This window comes from Brassica rapa, chromosome A01, assembly GCF_000309985.2.
Source record: "Brassica rapa cultivar Chiifu-401-42 chromosome A01, CAAS_Brap_v3.01, whole genome shotgun sequence".
Taxonomy (NCBI): domain Eukaryota; kingdom Viridiplantae; phylum Streptophyta; class Magnoliopsida; order Brassicales; family Brassicaceae; genus Brassica; species Brassica rapa.
The window spans coordinates 22,276,992-22,304,337 of NC_024795.2; the positions used below are offsets into that span (position 1 = coordinate 22,276,992).

The 27,346-nt window shown below is 32.7% G+C and overlaps 5 protein-coding genes and 1 non-coding gene across 33 annotated transcripts; 2 read left to right on the forward strand and 4 right to left on the reverse strand.

Annotated features, from left to right (window-relative positions):
* Positions 1–1,402: 1,402 nt before the first annotated feature.
* On the forward strand, positions 1,403–3,509 carry LOC103835563. 2 transcript variants are annotated; one of them, XM_033286189.1, is made up of 5 exons: positions 1,403–1,657; positions 1,919–2,230; positions 2,320–2,524; positions 2,767–2,995; positions 3,115–3,509. In XM_033286189.1, exons 1-5 carry the CDS (start codon positions 1,559–1,561, stop codon positions 3,335–3,337), a joined length of 1,068 nt encoding a protein of 355 aa, XP_033142080.1. In that variant the 5' UTR covers positions 1,403–1,558; the 3' UTR covers positions 3,338–3,509. The 2 variants fall into 2 exon arrangements, with proteins under 2 accessions (XP_033142080.1, XP_033142077.1); XM_033286186.1 differs by having other exon boundaries at positions 1,404–1,657; positions 1,916–2,230.
* On the reverse strand, positions 3,419–4,627 carry LOC103836529 (nuclear transcription factor Y subunit A-9). The gene is made up of 3 exons (XM_033286199.1): positions 4,089–4,627; positions 3,625–3,987; positions 3,419–3,586 (listed from the first exon to the last, which is right to left on the reverse strand). The coding sequence occupies exons 1-2, from the start codon at positions 4,230–4,232 to the stop codon at positions 3,676–3,678; spliced, it is 456 nt and encodes a 151-aa protein (XP_033142090.1). The 5' UTR covers positions 4,233–4,627; the 3' UTR covers positions 3,419–3,586; positions 3,625–3,675.
* Positions 4,628–6,256: 1,629 nt separating this feature from the next.
* LOC103835574 (cyclin-dependent protein kinase inhibitor SMR13) lies at positions 6,257–7,276 on the reverse strand. Its single transcript, XM_009111748.3, has one exon. It carries the CDS (start codon positions 6,933–6,935, stop codon positions 6,510–6,512), a length of 426 nt encoding a protein of 141 aa, XP_009109996.1. The 5' UTR covers positions 6,936–7,276; the 3' UTR covers positions 6,257–6,509.
* A 4,428-nt stretch (positions 7,277–11,704) lies between these two features.
* Positions 11,705–16,520, reverse strand: LOC108870726. Its single transcript, XR_004455966.1, has 2 exons — positions 15,104–16,520; positions 11,705–14,992 (listed from the first exon to the last, which is right to left on the reverse strand). It is a non-coding gene; the product is annotated as an uncharacterized LOC108870726 (transcript).
* A 2,668-nt stretch (positions 16,521–19,188) lies between these two features.
* Positions 19,189–21,021, forward strand: LOC103835593. 27 transcript variants are annotated; one of them, XR_004455938.1, is made up of 7 exons: positions 19,246–19,589; positions 19,734–19,840; positions 19,989–20,027; positions 20,114–20,155; positions 20,229–20,339; positions 20,458–20,515; positions 20,698–21,011. XR_004455938.1 is itself a non-coding variant. In XM_009111779.3 (6 exons), exons 1-5 carry the CDS (start codon positions 19,440–19,442, stop codon positions 20,480–20,482), a joined length of 420 nt encoding a protein of 139 aa, XP_009110027.2. In that variant the 5' UTR covers positions 19,189–19,439; the 3' UTR covers positions 20,483–20,515; positions 20,698–21,009. The 27 variants fall into 27 exon arrangements, 3 of the variants coding, with proteins under 3 accessions (XP_009110027.2, XP_009110011.2, XP_033142095.1); XR_626704.3 differs by having other exon boundaries at positions 19,251–19,589; positions 20,473–20,515; positions 20,698–21,009; XR_626688.3 differs by lacking the exon at positions 19,989–20,027 and having other exon boundaries at positions 19,189–19,589; positions 20,473–20,536.
* Positions 21,022–24,384: 3,363 nt separating this feature from the next.
* Positions 24,385–27,272, reverse strand: LOC117132388. Its single transcript, XM_033286250.1, has 2 exons — positions 26,338–27,272; positions 24,385–26,235 (listed from the first exon to the last, which is right to left on the reverse strand). The coding sequence occupies exons 1-2, from the start codon at positions 26,500–26,502 to the stop codon at positions 26,014–26,016; spliced, it is 387 nt and encodes a 128-aa protein (XP_033142141.1). The 5' UTR covers positions 26,503–27,272; the 3' UTR covers positions 24,385–26,013.
* Positions 27,273–27,346: the final 74 nt, after the last annotated feature.

The following is a 27,346-nucleotide window of genomic DNA, read 5'->3' on the forward strand; positions in this document are numbered from 1 at the left end:
TTGATGTATATATCTCAATCGTTTAGTTAATCTTTTTATCAATCCAAAATCAAACTGAACTGAAGACTCAAATTGTGTTTAATTAGGCTAACTATATGCACAAAACTCGACCATGAAAATTATATGTACTAATAACAATAAAATTAAGATAATTAATCATTCAACATAAACAACTAGACATAGTTTTATATTACTTTTTATATGAATAGAAAAAACACAAACAACAATGAAAACATGTTTTACGACAAAAAGAAACATAACTTTCTACATTAAGGAAATCTACGATCATTGTATTATGTTTGAAGATATGATTCAAAATTATTGAATTGCATCTTTTATATTTTAACCGAAATGAAACCAAATTAGAAACCAAACCTATTGAATTGAACTAAACTCAAACCAAACCAAACTAAAACTGATCCCAACACAAAACCAAACTAATTTCAGTAAAAAGTTTCTTAGAACCGAATTAACAAAACCAAATCAAACCAAACCAACTTTTAACTGAAATATTCACCTTTACCATCTGATCGACATCTAATCTGGATTGGACACATAAAAAGTCCCGATGTAGGTTTAGTACCAACTTCAGAGGTTAGTGACATATGTCTGGATTGTACACATAAATAGTTCCGATGTAGGTTTAGTACCAACTTCAGAGATTCGTGACATATGTTGGGTATCAGATGTCAACAAGAAGTCAAAGGACTTAATTAGCACTATCACCCAACATATGTCACTAACTTCTGAAGTTGACACTAAACCTACATCGGGACTCTTTATGTGTCCAATCCAGACATTTATGAGCTTATCAACATGTCACCAAGACATTTTCTAACTAGTACTAGTATGATGAGGAACTTTGTTGATGCAAGAATTGTGCTGATGGACCGCATAACAGTTCTTGCAAGTCATTTTGAATATGACGATAAGGTAAAACATTACTTTTTTTCACGTTTTCATTTCTCTTTTTCATGTTGTCGGGTTTATTCTCAAATTTATATTTCATGGCTAAGACAAACAAAAAAAAACACATCCACAAAACATTAGATAGCAGTTGAACACACTGATCAACCATATGTGCTTTACTATCATTCCTGGTTTGTCATCCAACGTTTCAATATCTCATGATCAAACAAGGAAACACATGTGTGGGTTTCCATTGCCATAATTCTTAGTCTCTGAACTGCAATCATCTTCGGGCCTAAAAGAGAGCACTTCAAGTCCGCCTAAGTTCATAGAAAAAAAATCAATATAACATAGATGCAAAATCTGAGATCCCCTAACTGATAGTTGTTAAGATTTATACTAGAACTATAATTAGTCAAACATGAATCGTGAAAAATCTGTTTTGATTATTTGTATAAATATTTATATAGTCAAACACAGGAGATGGAATCGTTAATCCATTTTCCGGTCTGTCTTCGACAATTCGACGGGTTTACACCAAACCAGAGATTTTTTTTTTTTTTGCTATAACAAAACAAAAAAAAAAACTTTTGGATCTGTAAGACAAAATCGAAAAAACTCTCAAGTTTCGTCTGGGAAGAAGAGAGAGATGAAGAGGCCGGTCGGAGCCGAGAAGAAAAGGGTTAAACGATCATCGGGATCTGCATCCACCGCCGCTAGAGATTCCGGTTCTGATGCTCCACCAAGGGTTGGTTTGCTCCTCTCTTCTCTCGTTCTTTTTGTTTGATCTGTTTCAGTCTCTGATAGAGCGTAAACCTGTGACTACACAATTTACCATAAATTGTATATATGCGTCTGTGTGTACACATCATTGTTATGTTTTGTCTTCTCAGAACATTTTACCTGTGGGAATGTTAATTTTGTTCACTTGCATGTTGAAAGTTTGAGTCTTTAGCCTTTGTAATGCGAATTGATTTTTTTTTTTTTTTTTGTGGTGGTTGACTAGAAGAAAGGTGTGAAGAAGGATTTGTTTCAGTTGTTTGCTGAGAAAGTTAGAGACCACAAGGGGTTGGAATCGAGATGGGCTGTTATGGAGCAAGCGCGTGTAGAGTACTTCAGAGGCAAAGATTTCGTCAGCTTCGTTAAGAACCACCCCGAGTGTAAAGAGGTTCTAGAAGAAGATAAAGACCTCGACACTGAAGATATCGCCAATGTGTTGTTGGAGAAGAACCTTTTGGTTCGCTGTGATCGTGTTACTAAAACCCTTCGTCCCGGGAAGAAAAAGCTCTCTACTTGGCCTGCTCATCTTGAGATTTTCCGTGTAAGCTGTTTTGCTGTTGGTTGTTGGTTCATTTGCTAAGCTCAAATGTTTTGAGGTTTTGATTCTTTTTTTTACTCTTTGTAATGCAGGAAGATCAAGCTTTCTCTGAGACTGATGCCTTTTTTGCATGGACGTTTGAGAAACGGCATCCACTCTGGCAAACGCTTTTGTCCTTCTTCTGGCCTGTGTTGACTCTTGCAATCTGTTTGTTTCCTGTCTACCCACACCGTTGCAAGCTCATTGTTCTCTACTCATGTGCCGGCATTCTTTTGATGATTCTCTCCTTGCTCTTCGGTAAGCTCTACTACATTTATAATCTGTTTAATGTGTTGTAGTTTCCACCATAGAAAGTCACTTTCTTGGTTCTTTTGTACTTCTGAGAATTGGAAGAACGGTGAATTACCACTAAGCACTGCTAGGCAGTGATTTACTGGCTATAGATGCCTAGCTTATCCTGCTCACGGAGAGTGGTGATAGGTAGTTCTAGCTTGGCTTATACTGAAATTATGCTTTCTTGATTACCCTGAATGTTGCAGTGAGAGCAGTTGCTTTCGGTGCAATGTGGATTCTTCTTGGAAAGCGTGTCTGGTTCTTCCCCAACATTCTTGCGGAGGAAGCCACATTGAAGGAACTGTTCCGTTTCTGGCCAAAGAAAGACGAGGAAGAACCGCCCAAGTGGACATCTCGACTTTTCTACACAGTTGTGGCTGTTGTTGTTGTCATGCTTCTCAGGCGCCATGCCCCTGATGAGGCTGCTCGAGCTAGGTATACTAACTTAAAACCAGTACATAACTAATGGACTCTCTCCTCAGGAGAAGGTTGTTCTCTTTAATTGATATGAGTTCTCCGGTTTGTTGACTTGTGATGACCTTTTGTGCATACAGGTACCAAAGAAGGATGTCCAACATCATTGATGATGTCCTTGAGTGGTCCCCAAAGCTAGCACTCTCTGGTTTGATGGAGAATCAGCCACCGGTGAACATCACAGAGGCGGCTAACAACTCCTCAGATGCAGCAAGTCCCGACTATACCGAAGAAGCTGACCTAGACGAAACTCAAGGCGAGGAGGAAGCTGAAGACTGGACCAACTCTAATATAAAAACATAAAAATATATATAGAGAAACGAAATTTCATTGTAACAATAAGTCAGCCTGTGTGACCAAGACGAGGATAGTTTTTTATATGGAAGTCTTGAAAGATTTTGTGGTATTCCATTACTCTTATCACTTTGGCACACTCTTGTATTTAGTTATTTAATCACATAGTTTTGGATTCAAAGTCTTGGGAGGCAAACCTCTATCACTTGCTAAGAAATGTTTACTAAAGAGAGTAGCCAAAGAAAAGAGCACAAGTATTTTGTACAGAATAGAGAAAACTCTTCAGTGGCTGCTACCAAAAAAAGCCAACAAAGAGAAAGCCAAGAATGAGTTGCCTCTAGACAATGTCACTTGATTGCTAGACGAGCTTGAGAAGGATGATTTGAGGAAATGATGTTCCATTGCTGACCTGAGCAGTCTGCTTCTTTCCTTCTCTTACAAGCTGTGCTCTGCATCTCCTTGGATTGTGTTCTATTCTCATCATTCCAAGCTTCAGGCTGATCAGAGCTAGATGATGTTGGGGACTGAGTACGACAAGCATTTCTCTTTTCTCCAGCTTTTTGCTGTGCAGCTTTGGTGTTCGTTTTCTTTGCAAACCGTCCTCCATTACCCCTAGGCCTCCTTATAGCATGCTGATGCCGAGATTCATGGAGATAAGGCTGTGTAGCACGCAGCAAAAGAAAAAAGAGGCATTGATCAGTATGATGCTGAGTTCACATTTAGATGATAGTTCTCAGGAAATTAATAACATGCAAACCACCTTTCTGGATTTAATTAGCTTCTTCTCTAACTCTGCCTTGGCACGAGCCTGCCTTCGCCTCAGAATCGCCTGGTACTGTTTAGCATTCACGTAAACTGGGTCTTGTGCCATCTCAGGAGGCAGTGGCATTCTTGAATGAGGCATCCCACCATACGGAACATAAGTCTGATAGAGGGAAAGTGATAGCTTATCAGAAAGTCACATCACATGGAAAGAGTAAATATTTGTCTCAAAGTTAACTAACTAAATGCATCTGCTTGTTCTTTCCAATAACCACCAACTTAAAAAATTAGAGTTCGTATATATTTATCAAGAATACTTGTACAATATTACCGGCTCGTGACTCATGTTTTAACTGGTGCCGTACTATGGAGTTTCTGATCTTGCGTTTTGCATGCTCTTGGCGACCCTCTCAAGTTCTCTCGAGTGTTCTCTCCTCTGCCTTTCGGTTTCGGTTCTCAATCGTGTTTTTCATTACTGTTTTTGTTGTTGTGTTAGTAGTTTCATTTCGTGTTTGTATTTTCCGCTACTAGTATCTCTTTTTGGTCTGTCTCAAACTCAGAAAATTGGTAATGCAATCTTACATGTTTACCTCTTCAACTTCTTTCAGCATCTTCAAACTTTGTATATTTCACACTTTTAGCAAAGATTAAAGAAAAACAATCATATAGAACTCTTTATATAGATTTGTAGCACTAGTAACCTGATTGGTAATGGTAACACAGTAGAAACTCAAACTAAAAAAATCATAAAAAGAATAAAAACAGATAAGTAGAATAAGTGAAAAGTTTAAATTTGACTATAAAACAGTGGAACAATCATCTTTTAAATCAATATCATGTCTAATTAGTATAAAAAATTATCTGGATAATTTACAATTTTTATGGAACTGTAAAAGCAATCTATTATTGTACGGGGTTATAAGATAAAATAACTATCATCATGTCTGGTGTTTTTCTTCTTTCTCGAGTTAGTAAATCCAGTAGCTTTTTTTTTTTCAAAATGTTTTTTGGCTTCTTGGGGTTTTATTTTCTATTTCAGTCCATGGATTTTGTATATTTTTCGTCATGTATAATGTATTGTACATTTCTAGTTATATCACAAGGACATTTTCGCTTACTTTGACCTTTGTGTGGATTTGTATGCAGAACGTATTAATAGTCAATAATGAATTGTATTTCTGTGGAAAAAAAGGAGAAGAATGATCAAATAAATATGTGTTTCTAACTTTTTCTGAGAAATTGTGGAAAAAAAAAAGAAGAAGATAAAGCCGCACGAGTCGCTTCATTGGATTCCCTTGGCAGATGTTATCACCTATCCTCTGCCTCGACACTGTGGCCATCCCCACTAACTCTTCACATATTTTTCGTCTCTTTGCTTTCGCTTTATTTTTAAACATATCTATATTTCTAGTTAGTGGAAAATAACAAAACAACCAAAGTTTGGCCAAACAAAATTTCGAAGACTTAAATGAAGTGTAACAAAACCAGGTGAACTATAAAAATACTTTTTCAAAAAAAAAAAACTATAAAATATAATGTAAAGATAGTATGTCTTTTGTAACTTATGAGATTAATTAGTGATATCAACAAAAAGGTACAATAAGTTGGACAAAAAAAATTGAGCTTCTCAACATACTCGATCACTCGATGAGATTAATTAGTGATATCATCGCCCATTATGTTACATAGCCAATAGAAAAAGGACTATTTTAAATTTTGTTTTTATATACCAAGAGATGTGAGAGTGCATACATATGCATGTATAAAAATAGTATTCGGTGCTGATATATAGTTTGAGAATCACAAACTCAGTGGTGTGAACTTGTAACTAAAGATGATCGTTGTTGTCTTAATGCTATTGGGATCCAAACAGTGCGAATGTTCCGTGTAGGGACCAACTGTTTCTGTCGATCAAATGAATGAGGAAATTGAACAAAAAACTCGAGCAATATGAACAAAACTAGCCACGAAGAACAAAAAAAAAGGAAAAATTCTCAAACCACGCACCAAATTACAGAAACCGACAAAGCTAATAGGTCCAGAAATTAAAGGATAGCAACCTAACACATAGCACATAAGAAAAAGATGCCAGAAAAGTATAAAATAATAAAAAAGATTGGCTATTAATGATACTTTTAAATCGTAGTTGATTTTGATACTACCCTACCACAAAACCCAAACCGACTTCATTCAAATCATCCCCAAAAAAACAAGCGCCAAAGGAACAAAACGTTACAGAAAAAACAACTCAAAATAATAAGAAAAAACATCACTCGAAATATTATAATATACTCTTCGTTATTGTATTAACAAATCAAAGAGATGAAAATTTTAATCATCTTCACATACAACTTACTGTATCGATTGATCCTAACTATCACCAATAACAAAAAGACTACAAATATTAATTCAAATTTGTTCATTGATCCACTGCTTTGACGAAGAAGAGCTCGATCTCCGGAGGAGCAAAGAAAACGATCTGCCTCCGATGTAACACGCAGTTCTGTGGGACTCTTTGCTTCTTCGGCGCCGGTGGACAAGTCAACAACTCCGGTATCCGATGCTTATGAGCTTTAGGGGTACAATAACCGCCGCCACCACCACCTTCACCTGGTGATAACGACGTCAGCACCGCCGGAGAAGGAGAGGGAACATAGTTGTTTGTATCTTGATGAGAAGACGACGTCGTTGTTGAAGAACACGAAGAAACCATACTGGATGAAGAAGCATGATCTAGAATACTAGTTGTGTCCGTGTTCTTGTGTTGTGGAAGTGGTTTCTTGAAATGAGTTCTTTTGAGTTTCTTCTCGGCTCGGTTTGGTTTTCTTGCCTTTTGTGATGGCATTTTAGACCTGATCAAAAGATGAGGATTTTTTTTCAAGAAAGGAAAGAAAAGAGGAAGAGAGTTTATATTTTCTTTTTCTTTGCGAGGTTAGGTGAGGAGGAAAGGGAGAGGAAAGATCGGAAGAAGAGAATCGCTGTGTATTTGCTTACTTTGCATATAATATATAGTAGGAGACACGAGTCAACACGTTAATGGGAGTGTCAAGTTTCTACATTTTTCCACTGAGACTAGAGCTGGGTTGCGGGTCAAACCCGCCCCGCTGACCCGCCAACCCGCGGATAAACTGATTTTTTTTACTCAAAAAATTTGACCCGCTTGACCCGCAAGAAGAAAATATGAAATCCGCACCCGCCCCGCTAAAATCCGCGGGTGATCCGCTAGACCCGCGGATAATATTAATAATATTAAAAATTATTAATTTAAATATTTTTTATTAAAATAACAATAAAATTTAATATTTTAAATATTTTTTATTAAAAATAACAATAAAATTTAATATTTTAAATATTTTTTATTAAAAATAATAAATATTAATCTATTTATAATTAAAATTAAATTATTTTTTAAAAAGTTTTTGCGGGTTGCCGGATACCCGCACTGAATTTTGGCTGATCCGCATCCGCCCCACATAAAAATCACTCAACCCGCACCCGCACCCGCTAACCAAATTTTTCAAATCACTCGATCTGCATCCGCCCCGCAGCGGGTCAAATAGGGCGGGGCCCGCGGATAATGATTCATATTCCCAGCACTAACTGAGACGAACCAAAGAGAAAAGTAACTGATTTTTCTTTCAAAGGTAAAAAGATTTTTTTTTAAGGATCAATTTGCATGTAGTAAGTTACACGTAAGCCTGACCAACAAAATGGGTCGTATATTTTTATCTGCCGTTTTAAAAGACTCAAAGAATAAGCATTATAATAAGGCATGACTAGGTAAACAAAACTAGAGGTGAACATTTCCATCAAAATTGAATTTTACATCTACTTTGTCCGATTATAAAGAAACAACTATTTAGCTTTGTTTTGCTGGGAAAATTGAAAATATTTCAAAGCTTATGAAGAACTATGTATCAACTTGTCACTATAATATTTTCACCACGATAAAGCTCAAGTAGTAAAGAACCCATATGAAATATTAAGTAAAGATATGTCGTGTATACAGTGCAAAATCAAGATATATAATATAGAATCAACAGACTTTTTTTCCATAAAAACAATCATATAGTATCAGAAGTCTCCGAAACTATGACCACATTGTATATATTTTCGAATCAAAAATTTCATACTTATTTTCTTCTGAATGTAGGTTTTGATGGTTTGTAATGTAATACAAAAATCAAACCATCAAATCACCAAAAATAAACCAAACCAGAACAAACTGAAAACAAATACCAAAACTAACCAGGTTTGGATCATAATCAGACACTTTTGTGGTCTATTGAATATAATCAAGTCTTAATTTGGTTTTATGATTGCTTTAATATGGTTAAGTATTTGTTTAGAAAACCGTACACTAAATATAACTAATATTTAGGGATTTTGAAATTTCGAGTTTATTTTCAGAGAGATTCAAGTGTAAAATTTTTATTTTAGAGGGATTCAAGTCTTTAATTTTTTATTTGGAGATATATAAAATGTAGTCATAGTTCAGGAAACATATGATACTATATGATAATTTCGAAGGAGAAATAACTTGTTATATATTTAGAGAGAATTTTATTGAGGTTGAAAAATTAACAAAAAAGCGTGAAATATGTTAATAAAAGTTATAGTTGAAATGTTCATTACTGGAGAATTATCTTAAGCTACTACGAAAATATTTAAAATTAGAAATAAAAAATAAGAAAACATCAATACTATTAAAACAGAAACAATTTTTATCTACTTACAAATAGTCTAGGTTGGACCATTATATTTAATTATATTTTCTATTATTTCTATTCATATCTAATTTAATTGTTAAATATATATCATACCTAAAATTAAGGAACTAACTAACTAATCGATTATTTTTTAAACTAATGAATTTAATTTATATTAATTCGAAATTCAAATAACTAATCAATTATATTTTAGTTATTAATGTAATAAATAATTATATATATATATATATATCTATTCATTCGTATATATACAACTATATATTAATCCAAATGCAAAAAAAAAAACAAATTGTTCAAAACCCTCACCAAATACATAAAAATATAATTCTTATAGTTAGATTATTAATATATATATATATATAAATATATATTATAAAATAAATATTAATAGTAATTATATGATGAAACATGTTACTATTGATAGTTTAATGAATATATTGTTTACGGGTTACTCAAACAGACATGTAATATATATATCAAATACAAACCAATTGAACAAATATATTAACACAAATATATCATAAAACATTACATTAACATAAATCGAAGCCAGAGAGTAAGAGTCAATATTTTAATTGTTAAAAAATATGATTATATCTATAAATTATAAAAATTAAGAATTAAATATAATAAATATATATCAAAATTAAAATAATAAATATTTACATTTCTAATGCGAATAATGAAATTAACTTTTAAATTTAAAATAAGCCATAGACAAAACATCAAAAAGTATCTAATAATATGTGAATAACAAAAGTATACTAACTAAATAAACAATTATATTTTTTTTTACAAACGTAAATCATTAATTTGTAATAGACGTATACACATTATTGATGCTCAAATCTATTTTATTTTTAGTGTACATCCACTCAAATATTAATCCATTAACAAGATGGAATTTTAGTAGGACTAAAATTGTATTAAAATTGGAATATCAATTTCATAATATATTTACTATTCATCTGAACGTTCATGAATATATATTACAGTACCATAAATATAATAATAAATCAAACCGGATTACATATTGAATCATCTATCAGTTCAACCGACAACCAGATCTCTGGTTTTAGCGGTTGTTACGGGTTTTATAGAATTTTTAAATAACAATTTTTTTTAAAAAAACTAAAATGGATTACATATGAACCACCGAATTTGACAATTTAACTGCGGGCCGGGTCGGATTTCAATACATTGAATATAATTTTTCATTTGTAATATCTAAGTGTAGATACAATTAAAATACAAATTTATATCAAATAAATTTGGAATGTTTTGAAATAATCTCGCGCTTTGAAAGCGCGGGTCAAAATCTAGTCTTATATATTAAAACATAAGTAATGACTTCTTTTCATGTGTGATTTTTTTAGTTTGGACCATTCCTAGAAAATATCATATTTAACATAATTTCATTATTATATCTTTTAATATCTTTATTTTTTTATTTGAAATACAAATGAATATATTTAAAATGTTCTAACAAAATCATTTTAAAATCTTCTTAGAATCTTTTTAAATTTACTTTCAAAAATTAGTTAGTTTTCATTTAAATTATCATGAAATATAATTAGAAATTAAAATTGAATATAGTTTTGGTTTATAAACGAAAATTTAAATAAAATGAAATTAATTAATTTCACAAATATATTTATTAATAATTTTTAAAGATTTTGTTAGAAATAAATATTTATATTTATTTTAATTTTTTCAATTTTGTTTTCTAATAAAATAAAAATCATGATTTTTTTATGAGTGATATTTTTATTTGGACCATCATTTATATTTTATATTAAATGTATATCACTAATGCTAATATTCATAATATTTTTAACTACTTTAATCATAATATCTTTTATATCTTTTAATTTTTTTTTTAAAAAAAATTAAAATTCTAAAAAATCTCTTGAAAAAGATTATAATAAGATCTTAATTGTCATAAATTGAATATAAATATTTTCAACTAATTTTGTAATTAGTAATGAAATGTTACTAAAAGAATAAAATTATATCCTATTTTATCAATTTTATAATAATATCTATCATTTTAAAATAAAAATTTTATATTGAACAAAATATGATAAAATTATTTTAAATTTGATATGTTAATATATTTTATTTTATAAATATAAAATATTTATGCTAAAAATATAATATGTTGGTAGAACGGGTTAATATTAGTAAACTATATAATACATGTATAAAAATTTAACTTATCTCAAACTTTTTAATATACAGTAATTTATTATATAAAATTAATAAACATTAAAAAAATTACTAAAAAAATCTAGCGATTTGAATTACGGATCATGATTATAATAAATTAAATACAAAATTGTTTTCATATATGTTGTTTCATGCATTAAAAATTTTAGTTTAGTAATCAAACGCAAATTCAATAAGACAAATATATAATAAGCAACATATATATGTGATGATTTTAATTTACAGCATGAAAACTATAAAATTATTATATTTGGTATAATTATACAAAAATTTAAATATGTGAGTAACATTAAAAATATATAATAATTATTAAAACAAATATCTATATATATAAATGTGAAAATATATACCCGCACAACCGTGCGGGTGGAAATCTAGTCAATATTAAGGTGAAATACAGGATGTCATTAATTCAGGTTTACAGTGGTGGCTCTCTATCAATTCACATGGCGACTGTAAATTTTCTAAGTAGGGAGTAAAACCTTTCTGTTTTAGTTCTTCAAAAAAATCTTTCTGTTTAAACTAAAATAATGGTGTCGGACGAGAGAGAGAGAAAGAAAATATAAACTAAGAAAAAGTTAATACGAATAGTAATATTATTACTTGGATGCTCATAGTACCCGACAACGACAAACTGAAAAAATGACCTTTTCCATTTAATTTTATTTATTATTTTTCTTTCTTGTTATTCCTTTTCGGAAAAATTGGAAAATAGCATAAAAGTTTCACTATTATTGTACTAATAAGATAATCCTTTTGGAATATTATCTCATTAGTATAATGTCTACGAAAATTCAAATTAAATCCTTATTTAACTTTTAAAACTTAATAAAACTAATTGTCATATATATATATATATATATATATATATATATTTCAACTAAAATTAAAAATAAATAATTGGAAAAGTAAAATACTTCATTTTTCACTTGACATAATATCTATGTTCTTCTCTCTATCTTTTCAATTTTCTTCAATAAAAACGAAGTCAAATTTCTTGTAAAGGAAAATATAGATGCATATACTTTCTCAGACTTGGATTTTCCTTTCTTCCAGAACTGCTTAATTTGTGTGAATGGTTATGGATGTTTGCTCGGTGGTATGTTTGTCTTGATTTGGTTGCGGAGAAGGAGAAAATGAACCCACATATAATTCACAAAGCGGGTAAATTAATTTCTTTTTTTTTCATGCATAGAAATTTGTTTGTGTATGAACAAAATTTAAAAAAAAAAATTTTGATATTTGGTAACTGTATTTATAAATAAAAAAAATTGTAAATATTTTCTGAATATTAGGTAACCGTGTTTTCTAGACTTTTGGAGATTTGATGATAATTATCCGTAATTTACAGTTCTTACAATGTACATATAGAAACAAGCCAATAGATTTGAAAATATATTCTACTAAAGAAATCAATTTTAGAATTGTTTTCAGATTATTTCAGAATAATAGGTTAACAGTAAAAGATGTATTCAACCAAAATTCAGAGAATGTTGATAACAATAGATATTCCTCAAATGTTATATAAGGTTGAAAGTTAGTTTATTGATTATATAACACATAGACTCCCTAACAAACCATAGAATACAATTTATTTTATTTCATTTTTTGTAGAAAATGAAATATTCTTTCAGTAGAACAGTATTTGAAATATTTTATCAATTTTTATAACAAAAAAGACTGCTAAATTGATATGAGTATTTATTGAATTATTTCTATTGTCCTAATTTTTTTTGTTATAAAACTGTTTATTTTTATATTTAATAAATAAAAATGAGACAAAAATATTTTGTCACATTAAAACAATAGTAGTGAATTTTTAATGTGATTTCTCTTCTTTTATTAGAAAATGAGATTTTAGATTATAACCTTTTTATTATTAACATATCGACTACATTTATTCTACCTTCCAAATAGGACTAAAAATGGCCTCTCTTTTTTTTACGTCGAACTACCATTCTATTATTCAAGCTTGAGGTGGTTTGGGTAACAAGACCGGAATAAAACAACCAATGAAAAGTAACTCCCTACGAAAGGTTCTAGCAGTTTTACCTAAAAAATCAGAAAACTGGTTGCTCACACGTGGCACATGAGTGATTTTGAAGTACGGGAAACAAATCTGCCGCGTCTCTATCTTCTCCAGTTCTGTCGCGAAGCTTGGCCACTCCTGAAGTTCCTTTATTATTGCAATCAGCTCTTTGCAGTCTGTTTCAAAGCTCTGGCACGGCGAATGTTAGAAGCATATTCTCCATCGCCCATCACAATGCTTCTACCTCCAAGTACAGTGCTGATTCATATAACACTTTCCTAAAATGACATTCATTGTACATCAAGATATTCACACACAAAATCAGTCTTTAATTTTGTACTAATATATCTGATTTCTAAGGACTATCAATCAATGATTATCTAAATTTGTTTCAAAATTAAATTAAAATTGGAAAAAGAAAAAATAAGAGCGGTAAAATAGAAATTCGGAACAGAATCCATTTTTTTTTATCAAAAAAAAAAAAAAAAACAGAATCCATTTTAAAATTTAAGCATCACATTTTACTATATTCCTGAAAGTGCTGCACAAGGTGATTTTTTTTATCTCTCTCGGGTGCTCTACAATTTTTTTCAACACAAGCCCCCCTCCACAATGCTCTCAAATGGGTATTATTCTTGAGCACTTCTAAATTGATTGGTTCTTTTTCTCTTTTCTATGTAGTTTATGTTTGAACTCTTCTATATCTTTGCCGTTACCTTTGTTATCTTCGATAGCTTTGTTATCTTTCGACATGGTATGGTTGAACTGGCTTCTTCGTTAGGTTTAGGCGTTGGTAAGTAATCTGCTGTTGGACTTTCTATCTCCCTTGAAATTTGAAAGTATACATTTTTAAAAAGATATGCGTATTAACCAAAACCAAAAGAAACTATATTTCAATCCAGAGTCCAAGTCTGCTGTCTTCCATTAGTGTACTATTGAAGAGAAAAGTTGTATATGTCACTACATTATGTTGTGTACCATCAAGCGATGATGATGATGGGAGTTTGCTTGGGTAAGTGCTAGGATGTGAAAATTATCGGGTGTCCCTGCGGATTTATAAGAATGACATATTTATCAATATAATTTGCTATTGAATAAGATTTATTAAAATGAAACATCGCGTAACTCCGGTCTCTCTTTTATTTATTTTGTACTATAACGTTGTATAATTCCTTTGCGAAACAAATAAATAAATTGTATACATTGTACCTAAATGTTAACTTAATGGAAACTCATACTTTAAGAACAAATACATTAATGTACTCTTAAACTTCTTCTGCTCTGCGAATTTAAACTTGTTTGCATGTAATATGACATCAGTATGAGACATACATTTATAACGAACTAGGGTCGGCCCGCCCTACGGACGGGATGTATATTAAATAAAAATTGAACCGGTATAGTATGTATTTAATATATATTTATATTATAGAAAACTATACATATTAGTTATTTTTCTTACATGTTTTGGTATTAGCAGACTAATATAACTATACAGTTATATTTATATATTATTTTGACATGTATTTATTGTCTATTAGAGTGTTGATTATATGAAGAAAATGTTATGGGCTTGGTAATTAATTTTTGACTCTTTCTAAATATATTATTTTTGAAATTTAATAATGATTATTGATTGATATACATGTCCTTACATCAGAATTTTGGATATATAGTTTTTACCTAGCAATATTATGGGTGTACAATCTATTACTATTATTTTTATATGTTTCTACGTATAGTATAAAATAAGAGTCTTATGTGGACCAAATGTAAAAATGAAAACGGAGTAAAGAATCTCATTATCTCAAAATAATATTGATTGTAGTTTTGCAAATCATTAAAGTGCATGATAATTAGTGGGATGCTACCTCCCGTGTCTTCGTGAACCTGTACGGCGGCCTGTTGCTTTCACTGCAAGTAATGAGATGTTTCAAGTACGCAATGCCAAAGAATGGGTGAGGTCAGTTCATGTAAACAAAATCAGGTTGATATTGATGTATTATTTAAACGTGTAAATCTAACCTGGGTAGATTAGCGTAACCTTTTGTATCAATAACTTCAGTTATCACGTGTGAACGGTCATCTTTTGGACCTTCTCTGGCCAATCCAAAATCTGAGAGTTTGGCGTTGAATCCTGAATCGAGAAGGATATTTGATGCTTTGAAGTCCCTGTAAATGACTTCGTTCTTAGAATCATGCAAGAAACATAGTTCTCGAGCAGCACCAATCGCGATTTTCATACGTAGTGACCAAGAAAGCACATTGGAACCTCCTAGAATGAGCACAACTCAGGCCATGAGGAATGTGGAGGATAAAACCATAAGTGTTGGATTTAAAAAAGAGTTTCTTTACTTACTTTCAAACAAATGATTTCCCAAGCTTCCATTAGGCATATACTCATGGATAAGAAGACGGTTCTCGTACAATAAAAAAGATCACTATTTTATTACAATAGATATAACCTATGAACAACCAAGGTTTATTTTCTATAAAATTCACATACAATGCTACGTGCGGGATTTGATGGATTGGTTATTACAAAAGATATAATTTTGTGTAAATATTCTTTTATGTTAAGTTGGGTGTGAGTATGATTATGTTGTCTACACCAAATTCCAACTATATAACTAATAATGTTCGAATTCTAAATATTTTTGCTGTTTTAATTATGAATTGTAAGCTTTTATAGTGTTTAAAATTTTATAACACTATAATACATATATATATATATATAACGGGATTTGATGGATCGGTTATTACAAAAGATATAATTTTGTGTAAATATTCTTTTATGTTAAGTTGGGTGTGAGTATGATTATGCTGTCTACACCAAATTCCAACTTCGAATTCTAACTATTCAACCAGTTTCGAAGTGAATGAGATCGAGTTTTCTAATACCATTGTATCCGTCTTTTGTGAGGGTTTATAAAAAAATAGTGGGGAAATGAGGTTTTTGTGATACCATAACTGCTTTTCCTTGGATAACCTTATGTCGATTGTGTAATTATGAATATGTAGCTCGTGTATTATATTTTTAGTTATTTGTGATGCACTGAGCATCCTTGTGAGCTTATGTGAATATTATTGGATGCGTTGTATATCGGGTTGCTAGGAACATGTGAGTTGTCAATTTGATTGGATATTCATCAGCAGGGTTGTCTGTTTATTTGTAAAAGTTCCTCTTGGTTGAGTTTTTGTTTATATTTGTATTTCATTTAAATGTTTGGTTGTATATTATGTGTCAATTACTGTTAGGTCTCTTGTCATTTTCGAATGTTAGGAATTTGAGTCTTACAATGGTTGCTTTGACTTAATTGCTAAATACAATATTTCAAATGGTTTGAATGGAACGATGTTCTTTTTTATTTATTTAATCAGAGTGGTTATTTCAAAATGTTTTCTCATATAGTTGGTGATATTCCAGCTACACGGGAATTGCTATTCAAAAATAACATTTTGATTATAGAGTTTTGCAATATCAAATTGATTGTTTCATGTAGAATTTTTATGTTATTTTTTGTGTAATTGTGTTGTTAAATTGATGAACATCAAAAGTATTATCAATTTTTACATTTAAAATAGCAATTATAAATGAAATGATAGTTTACTATCTCATAAATATGATGGTTTTGCTACTGCTTATTTGTTGTAAAATATTAATTTTAATAGTATTGTGTTATTTTGTAAATAAAGAAAATATAGTAAAGTAGCTTAAATTGATTATTCTCAGTACTTTATTACAAAAAGTTTCAGAGTTTTTAACAAAGAATAAAAATATAAAAACTTAATCATGAATATTTTACATACGAAAGGACAATATCATTTCGTACGGATGGATGGATAATCAGATAGATTTAAACAAAAAATTACACTGGTTTTGTGCTTACTGAAACTTCCACAACATCTTTACGGCCTATTTCACAATACACCATATGCATTACTCCCTAGACTGCAAAAGTACCAGCGTTGAGATGTACCTTACTGTTACATCATCCTCAAGGAAAAAAGTAGGGATCAGTAGAAAGTATCATTCACTATCAAGATATGTGATCAGCTTGGTGGCTTAGCAGCAAAATTAACAACCATACCACAATAAAATCAATTTAGTCACTCAGAAAAACAGCTTAAGAATAATCAAATGAAGAAATGGGAAAAAGTTAAAATTGAAGATATACCATCTTATTGGAATTCAGAGCTCAATGATTGCCTTTGTTGGTTCTGCCTTTTGACCACTGGAAACATAGCCTTCGGCTTTGGCCTTCTTCACATGCTCTCTAGCCACCCGGACAATGAGTCCTTGTAAATCCAACTGGATTTTAATAAGTGCACTAATATAATTATACACACGATTGAAAGGAATAATAAGTTACAATGATTATCTTCATGCTCTGTTAGTGGAGCTATAGAACCCAAGTTATGTCACAAAGGCGTACTTGAACAAACTTCAGCAGTAGTAGGCAAAGCAAGAAGTTTTCTAATAACATAACGTTGACCAACCTATCTGTTTTTAAACCTCTATCGTTCTGTTTCAATATTAACATGGTGAAACAAAACATTAGTACAAATTACATAGCATAAGGGTAGAACTGAAATAAAGAATCGAGCTTTAGAGGATCTAACCAGCAACTATTACCAGATCTTGTCTTCTTTCTCGAACTTTTTTCAGATCCCAAGTTCCATTAACCCACTTCGCATTCTGAAACAATGATTTCTGTCGTGGTGGTTGGCAAAGCAGTCTTGTCTCCTCCATTATCATACGCGGAGGGAGGAGCTTTCGGTCGGAGATTTAGCCGACACCTTCTATACGGAAAACGAAGCAGGCTTCGGAAGCTTGACGGTGGTTGAAGAAACATGACCAGAAGCGTGTATTGACGTACCGTTGTCAGAGGAAGCGTTTCAAGTTTCTTGCTTCCAAAACTGGTGAAGGAGCACCTCCATGGTGGAAGAGCAACCCCGATTTCAAATCAGAAAAAACAATTGATGAATTAGCCAAATGGTGTTTCCTTGTATTAGGATAGGTGAGGATAATGTTCATGAGATGAATTCTAACCTTATTGATAGGTGGAGTGCCACCGATCTGTAACTCGGCCGTTTTGTCCGAGTAGAGGAGAAGGCTAAACGACGCGGGTGGAGACAAACAAAGAGATTTTTCATCCCGATCTCAGTCATCTAAGCTATCGAAACAGCATTGAAGCTGTATGAGAGCACAAAATTATTATTGTCGTACTTGGAAGAAGAACAAAACCCTAATGGCAGTGTGAAAGGGATGAATAGTACAGGGCCTCTGAGGCTGTGGGTTTTAGAGGATTAGAGACACAACCTTATGGATCGAAACAAAGCATTGAAGACGACATAGTGGAGGAGTGAAAATCAGTGGGAGTAAACACGAAGCCATAACTCGGACCATTTCATATCGTATGGAGAAGCGCAAACGTCAACTCGTCACCCTCGACGAAGAAAGGAGACGTTCAAACAGAATTAGGGTTGGAACGCATAATCAATCTAATCGGGCCGGATAGACCTTTCAATTTCAGAGCCCAACCACACATACACAAACGAAGCCCATGACGGAAAAACTTAAATGAAACGCTGCACTTTGCAGTACGGGACAGGTGTCACGTTCTCCTTGCATGAATTGATGATGTGGCATCTGAGCTGGACCCCCTGGGAGAGATTGAAAGTATCTTTTATATATAAAAATTTACAAATGAATACTTAGCTGGCAGAAAAAGTCACAAAGTTGTTTACCAGTGTCTGTGTGAACACTTAAGACGTATAAGAATCTAAATAGCCGCTTTAACATAGTGAATCCTATGTTTTAGGATCCCATGATCACTAGAGCCAATCTCGCATATACATACATATATATATATCTAATAACATAAAGTAGAGAGGGACTCTCTTCTCAGAGAAACACGTCACTAATTGGAAGCACCAGACAATGACGCGTGTCCTGATATTAACACTCGGGCGTTTTATTAATTTGAGTCGTGTTTTTGTATCTCTGGGCTGGGAAAATGGTAGGTTACGGTTGATTTAAAAACAGGCCCATAACCTGAATAAGGAAAGCCCTAAGCTTTTGATAAGAAAAAAAAAAAAGGAAAATCCTAAGCGTGTCGTGTTGTGGTCTCCTTCGAGACTTCTCATCTTCGTCTCTATCATCTCAGCACAGAAACGCTCCCGATTATTTCTTCGTCGTGTTTAATCTCCATTAATTCAATCAAGCACGATGTGGCCTTTAATGCGTGCTTTGATTCGAAGTCGGTGTATCTACGAGTATAAATAGGCGAGCATTCTTCCTCTTGCAACCATCTTATCAATCTGTTTAAACAGCAAACACACATTTATTTTCTGAGATATGGCTAACTCCAAAAATTTTCTTTTCGATTTGAAGTCCGATAAATGTTCTTCTAGAGTTCAAGTTAGATTGTTGCGATTCTGGGAGGCGAGATATGTTAGGCCCAGTGGTGAACTCATGTCCGTTCATATGTTCTTGCCTGATTCGAAGGTGAGTCTGTTCTTATACTTCTGACAATAGTTATGTCGATTTCCGGTGACCTACCGTTAATATTACGAATCTGTTCTATAAGAGATTTTGTTAGCCATGTATGATATGCTTTGCTATTATAATATCTTTCCAATAATGTTTCAGGCAACTATCATGCCAGCCACTGTGAATGCTAGCCACTTTTCCCGTTTTATGGTGCGAGTCCAGCTCAGTCCTTCTTCAAGAAGGCTCCAGCGACTTATGGGATCGCGGTGAGCTTGGTGATGAATTTGGTCGTGGCCATTTTTAACACATTTCTGCTGCTATGTTTAAGAGAAATGATAACAAAGCAAAGGTTAATGCTTTTTGATTTGATGTCTTCTGGTTCTGTAGTAATGATTTCTGTAATTTGTTCTGTAGATGAAAGGAGAGTAGTGAAGATATTGAGAGCTTTGTCTGGTCATGATATAACCTTTCTCAGTTCTATGATGCATATGAGGATCATGATAATGTCTATATAGTGATGTAGTGATTTGTTGTTTTAGGCTATGGGAAGGAGGAGAGCTTTTGGATATAATACTTTCAAGGTAAGGGAACAATACACTTCAGACGTAGGATTGTTTGTTCTATACTGAACTTAGTTGTGTGTTTTATGTGCAGAGGTGGGAAGTATAAGGAGGAGGATGCAAAGTTTGTTATGGTACAAGATATTGTAAGTGATTGCATTTTGTCATCTCCAAAGTGTTGTACACCGATATCTCAAACCCCAAGGTGATTAAAAGACTCTTCACTTCTGCTTATACATTTGATGTTTTATCACCATCTTATCAATGTTTGCTACATAATTTTCTGTTAACCTCAAAAGACACCTCTCAGTTTAAGGCAATAGATTTTGGCTTTTCAGATTACAATAAGAGGACAACTAACTTATAAAGATTGGGTTTTAGGTAAGAGACAAGTTCTTATAGGTATATATCACTATCTCTCTATGCGGGATGATTAAACCAAGTTAAAAAATAGAATCTTCGAGCTTCATAGAAACGCCAGTTCAAATTCATCATTACCCTTACATAAAATCGCTAATCTGCACCGTTTCTTGACTTCAAGTTTCTCTTTTGGTTTGCTTCAGGGTCAAAAAAGGCAGCACAAAAATTTACCTCTAACAGAAGCAGCCATAGAATTCTGAAAATGAAATCCAATGCAACTCACGAAGAGTTAATCAAATTGTGAAACGTAAAAGAATATGCAGGTTTCAAGTATGCTCTGGAAACTTTGGTAGAGACACCTAATATGACTATTAGGGTTGCAAAATGGTTGATTTGTATCTTTTTAGCTTCGCTTATAGAAATACACTTAAATTATGTTTTTACTATTCAATCATGGTAGTGTAATGCTAAGGATTGTAATCAACTTTGCAAAAATCCAAAAAGCAATCTTAAACCATTTTTAGATATAAGGAATGAGACTTTGTGAACCAACGTTCATGAACTTTCACAAAGAAAGTGCTACAGAAATGGTGACTTGAAGTTGTACGAAACTAAGTTCTAGAGTTTTTTTTTCTTGAAACACTTGAGTTCTAGAGTTTATAGGGATTTTAACCAATGTTTTAGTTCCTGCCTTCCTGGACTTATATTTACTGTGTTTTTTTTTTTAAACGTGGACCATTATGATCAACTTTATCTCTTAAAGCTATTGAAGAAAAAATAAAAGAATAAAATTTCACTGATACACACATACATGTGCTTATTTATGTCTCCTGAATCATGAATGTTTGTTTCAGTTTAAACATATATTTTGTATTTTGACCCAAAAAAAAAAACTTATATTTTGTATTGAGTTGATCTTTCTTTATCCGTGTACTTTTCTACTTTTGTTGTGCACAAAATTTTAGTTGGTTAACAAAACATGAGTCAACTTCAGATTTGCTTGATAAATTTTCTTATACAATGAAGACTAATACATTAAAACACTTTGAATAGATCATTGATTTGTTTGGTGATGTATATATATAGCTCAAAAAATTTATCTGGACATGCTTTGAATAGAGGCCTCCAAAATTGCCCCAAGACAAGAAACCTTCCTAGCCATCGGAACACTTGGAAACAAACTCTTCCCAAGGACGAATATAAAGCAGAGGCTACCAAAGTTCTCACTGCGATTAACACAAATAATACTTTTGAGAAGAAGAAATTGCTTGAAAATCCACCTCCTCTGGGTTTGACTGTAGGAAATTTATTTCATATAAAATATATTTCATAGTTGACTACCGTTCAAAAAAAAAAACGTATATGACCAAGTTATTTGGTCATTGCTTTCAATTGCAAACTCATGTGACAGTCAATTCACAGATATCAGTAGAACTAAATAAAGCTATAACAAAATTGAAAAAAATACCGGCGGTTACGAAAGAAAACAGAATATGACTAAGAAAAAAGCGGTAAAAGTGGAATGGAAGACTCGACCTTAGATAGGACATAGGCTTTTAACTAAACTGGGCTTTAATTGAAATTAAGCTTATTATCCATATATGGCTTCTTCTAATCAACTTTTTTTTTTTTTGTAAACTAATCAACTTTAATCGTTTCTTTGATAAAAGCAAATATTACAAGTTAGAAAATGGACATTGATCAAAATGATTTTTTCTTTGGTCATTGTTTTGATTTTGAAATTACCTTTGTCATACAACAAACACCATATAGCACAAATCTTATAATCAAAATAACAATTAAATTATGGGCTATGGAGTTACTGTCGGATGAGGTGGTGCATGTTTCTACTTCCACGCTGAGTAACAAATTTGCCATTATTTTAAAACTCGAACCGAATTAACAGTCGGACAAGTTTAACCGTCAACTAGACACATATTCGGGTCGGCTGGATAAAATTGCGTTTAGTTTTAATTTGTTACTAAAAAAACATTTGTTGATTGTTTTATCTTTTAAATCATCAAAACTTTTATAAATAAATAATATATTTTATTATATTTAATGATAAATATTTTATCTTATAATTTAAAATATTGAATTTATATTTTATTTTTATTTGTTTTTACTTAAATTTATAGAATATATGCAATGAAAATATATAATTATATACATCACATTTAAATCAAATCCTGCGCGTAGCGCAGGCTTACCCTAGTATATATATATATATATGTGTACTTTTGGGGTTCAAAAGGTTTATTCACTTTTTTTTATTAATCAATTATTTTAAAATTTGGCATTGTTGCTGTTTCACTAATACATGCACAACCATACCTCAACTAAAATCGTATATAGTTGGTTGAGGTGTACACAAACCCATATTTGTAGTTGATACAATTATTGTATACATTCAATTTGCATGTCAGTCCACGTGATCTCCTTCCGTCCTAGCTACATGAATGTTTGTGTCCAGAGGCGGACCCAGTAAAGGATTGGGTGTGTCAGTTGACACAGGTTAAAAGATAAAATTAATGTTTTTTACATAAAGACTGAAGGAGAATCATCAGTCTAGATGTTAAACCCAAGTAAACCCAAGTTCGATGCTCCATATTGCTTTTCTTATTGTGATCTTTTTTTAAACAAAATATAATGACACAGGTTAATTTAATTGCTGGGTCCGCCACTGTTTGTGTCAACCTTTTCTTTTACTTTCCGGTTATCCTTTTCTTAGCTAACTTTTTTTTTTTTATTTTTTATTTTTTGAAACACGATTTTCTTAGCTAACTATATTTTTCTTTTATACAGTGTAACGAAAAATAAAAATTAAACTAATTATTGAATTTTTAATAGCACCAGCTTTGATATAATTATATTACCAAAATATTTCAAGATATTATATTGGGTAATTTTAATAGCATAACTATTATTATTTAAAAATCATAACTATTGTTATTATTTAAAAATCAATAATTTCCCCAAATTAATGTATAAGGGTATTATTTACATAACTTTGTTTGTTATTGTAACTTCAGAGCTCGCAAATTCTGTTAGAATAATCGTGAGACTGACAAAAGACAAAGTGTAGTCATCAATTGGATAATCCGAAGTCTTGTCTTTTAGAGGTGAAAAAGGTAAGAAACGAATAGACCTAACAACTATACTACCGTTGCACTGATACATATATGTCCAATGGTTTTGGCCCTATAATGTCTGAAATACAATCATGAAAATATCGAAGACAAGAAAATACTCGGTTATGGTTTGGATTGCAGTGCATGACCGCCTGGCCACAGGTGATCGTTTGAAAAAATGGAATCCGCAAGTGGATTCTGTGTGCCCTCTTTGTAATAATGCAACTGAGAGGAGAGACCATCTCTTTTTCAGTTGCCACTATTCAGCAGGAGTGTGGAAGAATCTAGTCGGCAAGTTGATGGGGTCACGATACACTACAGTCTGGAACATCATGTCCTCCTTGGTGGACACGACCTGGAGCAGCGCCTATCTGTATATCCTTCGGTATGCTTTTCAAGCTACGGTACACTCTCTGTGGCGAGAGAGGAATGGTAGGAAACACGGTGAACCATCACGTGACCAAGCTCACCTTAGTGGTTTCATTGATAAGCTGATTCGAAACCGTATCGACTCGCTTCGAGGTACCAGGAATGGTAGGTTTGACAAGTATTTGCAGCTGTGGTTTGCAAATCATTGATGAAGAGAGAAACACAATTATTTTGGTTTTACCTTTATAGTAATTTTTTACCAACAAAGCTGCATTCTTTGTAAAATGGTTTTTTGATTCGAATAAATTTAACATTAAAAAAAAAAACAAGAAAATATCGAAGAGAAATGCACGATATTGTTTTTGGTTTCTCACCAAAGTAGAATATCAATGAAGACAAATAACTTTTCTCAGTCATTTTTATACAAAAACACTACTACAAAGAATCCAAAACAATTACTCTACAAGGTTTCTGTCGTTTTAACCACAGAAGAAATCAAGATTACTTTTTCTCAAAACAAAAAGAAATCTGGATTACTACTAATTCCACAACTTTCAGCAAAAGACTAATGTTACAATCCAAGAAGGATTAGTTTACCATACGCTGAGTGATCATAAGCCACAATACTAGCAACACAAGTGAATTAGAAGAAGATTTAGCACCCATTGAACTCAAATATTGATGCAGATGCTCCAAAATCTGCATCAACACAGCAAAACCAAAAGAACGGATAAAACTAGTAGTACAGCAAAACCTAACACGAAAAAAGCTCATGTTAATTATCTTGGGGGAAAAAAGGCCAAACCCATAGATATGAAAATCTCGAAGCTGATATCTGAAGCTGCAGCTCAGTTGAATAAGTTTTCAGATGATGAAAGGTTCATGAAAGAAAAATGCTTTCTAAGCAAAAGAATGAATAAGTGGAAATCGTAGAAACTCGTGGAGATCACTGAAGCGACTCTTCCCAATATGAAATCGTTAAGCGTGAGTCAATTGGCTGCTAAATTCTTACAGCTTCATCTGAAAGGGAAACTTGAAGAAGCCCAGAAACTTAAGGTAAGACCATCCATTTTGTTTTTTCACTACAAGAAAACAGCAGCATACCGAGGGAAAAAATCGTCGGTATGTCGTCGGAATAACGTTATTCCGACGACATATCGACGAAACATGTCCTCGGAAATAACTCCTCGGAAATTCATTTTTCCTCGGAAATTTCCGACGGAATTCCGAGGAAATGAATTTTCAAGGAAACTCCGAGGACCACCAGTTCGTCGGAAAGGTCCTCGGAATATATCGAGAGAGCACTTCCTCGGAATATTTCGATGGACTTTCCGATGGTCCAATCCTCGGAAGTTCTGACAAAATGTTCCTCGGAATTTCATCGGGAATTTCCGAGGAAAGGAGCTCTCGGAAAATTTCGAATAAAGGAGCCCTCGGAAAATTCCGAGGAAGAATCCCTCGGAATTGTTCTGAGGAAATGTTTGTCGAAAATTTCCGAGGGTTCTTTTCCTCGAAATTTCAAAAAAAATTAATTTTTTTTTAAATTAAAATTTTTGAAATTTAAATTCGAAAATATAAAATTAAAATTAAAATTGAAAACATATTAGATAATATTCAAAGTTGTACAAATAAAAATAAAACATTCCGAGTTTTTGAAAAAACAAAAAAAAAATTACGGGTCTTGCACGTTCAGGTACATCCTCTTCATCATCTCCATCATTTGCTCGTTCAGCCTCTTCTGTGCCATATTGCCCGCCTGTTGAGCCGCCATCTGGGTCTCCAACATAGATATGCGATCATCCTTGTCCTTCAACTGAGCTGTAAGTACTTCTGGATCAACAAAGGGCGGTGGTGCAGAAAAATGAGCAGCCGACCGGGAGCGACGACCCAAACCGACCAAACGTCCCTTCTTCTTTGGAACCGACTGAAATAGAAAATAGCCAAATTTAAATAATATAAAAGATGATAAAATAAAACTCAAGAAATAAATGAATTGAACTTAAAAAAAAAAGAACTTACCTATTCAACGATTTCATTGATTCGAACCCGAGACAAGTTGGTCGAAGCCGTCGAATCGTCATCCTCGGTTTGAAACTGAGACACTTCGTCTTGCACCTGAGTTTGAACCAGGGTGACCATGTCCCTCACAAGACCATCATCAATCTGGCCGGTCTTCTTGTTGGCATATGCCCTCTTCATTAGGGCGAGATCATCAACCGGCTCGCCATCATTTTCTTCCGCCTTGAAAAAAACATAAATTAAACAAACATTAGAAATTAGAAGAAATGCACAAAAAAAAAATTTCAAAACTTAAATAATTGAAGAAAAAGCGGCTGAACTTACCATGCGATCCCCCAGAGTAGCAATAGATTGAGCACCCAAGTTATGCTTGAAGACGCCCTTCCCTTTACGATCGCTCCTGCGGTTGGTGGAGTTGGTGGAAGAAGTTTCTTTCGTCTCTTCCTTATCCCAATGCACACACAACTCCTTCCAGACCGTGTCGTTCATCGACTTTGGGACCTTTTAATAATAAAAAAAAAAAAATAGTTAAATAAACAAAAAAATAGTTTAGTAAATTAAAAAATTGTTTAATAAATTAAAAGCCACCTTGTTTATTTCCCACTTCTTCTTCCACTAGTACATCTGCTTCCCATAGTTGTCCATAACTTTATGGACGAAATGGTGATAGATAAAGAGCGTATCATCAGAATTCCAGTTGAATTCTTGCTGAAAAAAAAACACAATTAGTAGAAAATTTATATTAAAGATTAAAAATATAAGTAAAAAATTAGAATACTTACCGCAAACTGACGAAACCACAGATGCTGCTTGTCGGTAGGGAAGTCAGTGAAAGTCGGATGTCCCTTGTCGAGGACCGAGTACATCATACGGTTGACCAATGCGCTGATCCCGTTTCCGGATCAGTTGAACCTAATAAAAAGAACAAATTATTAATAATGAATCAAATTTTAGTGAAAAAAATACGTTTAATTACCATGTTTGAACCCGTCCATATGGATACAGATTGAGATAGGGAAGATGGTCACGACCGGGTTGTCGAACCAACTCCGCAACACTCATCACTCCCGGAGGACCCGGAGGAGCAGGAGCGGGAAATGGAGAGGGGGATGTATGGTAAGAGCTGTCGGGCGAAGCGAATCCTGAATATGGCTGGACGAACTCCGAGACTGGCTCCCCGTACCACCACGACCACGACGCTGTCGAGGCCGGGTCTGATCATCATTAGACATGTAAATTAAAAAAAACATATTTAAAAATTTGTTCTAATAATTTTAATAAATAAAAAACAGTTTAAATAAAAAATAGTTTAAAAAATAGTTTTTAATCACAA

What these genes read in the sequence shown, in the direction of transcription:
- LOC103835563 (XM_033286186.1), top strand. Translation starts at nt 1,559, where the DNA reads ATGAAGAGGCCGGTCGGAGCCGAGAAGAAAAGGGTTAAACGATCATCG. An exon ending in GTTCTGATGCTCCACCAAGG is followed by an intron (nt 1,658 to 1,915) that starts GTTGGTTTGCTC and finishes GTGGTTGACTAG; the next exon opens with AAGAAAGGTGTGAAGAAGGA. An exon ending in GATTCTCTCCTTGCTCTTCG is followed by an intron (nt 2,525 to 2,766) that starts GTAAGCTCTACT and finishes TGAATGTTGCAG; the next exon opens with TGAGAGCAGTTGCTTTCGGT.
- LOC103836529 (XM_033286199.1), bottom strand. Translation starts at nt 4,232, where the DNA reads ATGCCTCATTCAAGAATGCCACTGCCTCCTGAGATGGCACAAGACCCA. An exon ending in AGCTAATTAAATCCAGAAAG is followed by an intron (nt 3,988 to 4,088) that starts GTGGTTTGCATG and finishes CGTGCTACACAG; the next exon opens with CCTTATCTCCATGAATCTCG.
- LOC103835574 (XM_009111748.3), bottom strand. Translation starts at nt 6,935, where the DNA reads ATGCCATCACAAAAGGCAAGAAAACCAAACCGAGCCGAGAAGAAACTC.
- LOC103835593 (XM_009111763.3), top strand. Translation starts at nt 19,440, where the DNA reads ATGGCTAACTCCAAAAATTTTCTTTTCGATTTGAAGTCCGATAAATGT. An exon ending in TGTTCTTGCCTGATTCGAAG is followed by an intron (nt 19,590 to 19,733) that starts GTGAGTCTGTTC and finishes ATAATGTTTCAG; the next exon opens with GCAACTATCATGCCAGCCAC. An exon ending in CCGATATCTCAAACCCCAAG is followed by an intron (nt 20,340 to 20,697) that starts GTGATTAAAAGA and finishes GGTTTGCTTCAG; the next exon opens with GGTCAAAAAAGGCAGCACAA.
- LOC117132388 (XM_033286250.1), bottom strand. Translation starts at nt 26,502, where the DNA reads ATGAACGACACGGTCTGGAAGGAGTTGTGTGTGCATTGGGATAAGGAA. An exon ending in CTACTCTGGGGGATCGCATG is followed by an intron (nt 26,236 to 26,337) that starts GTAAGTTCAGCC and finishes GTTTTTTTCAAG; the next exon opens with GCGGAAGAAAATGATGGCGA.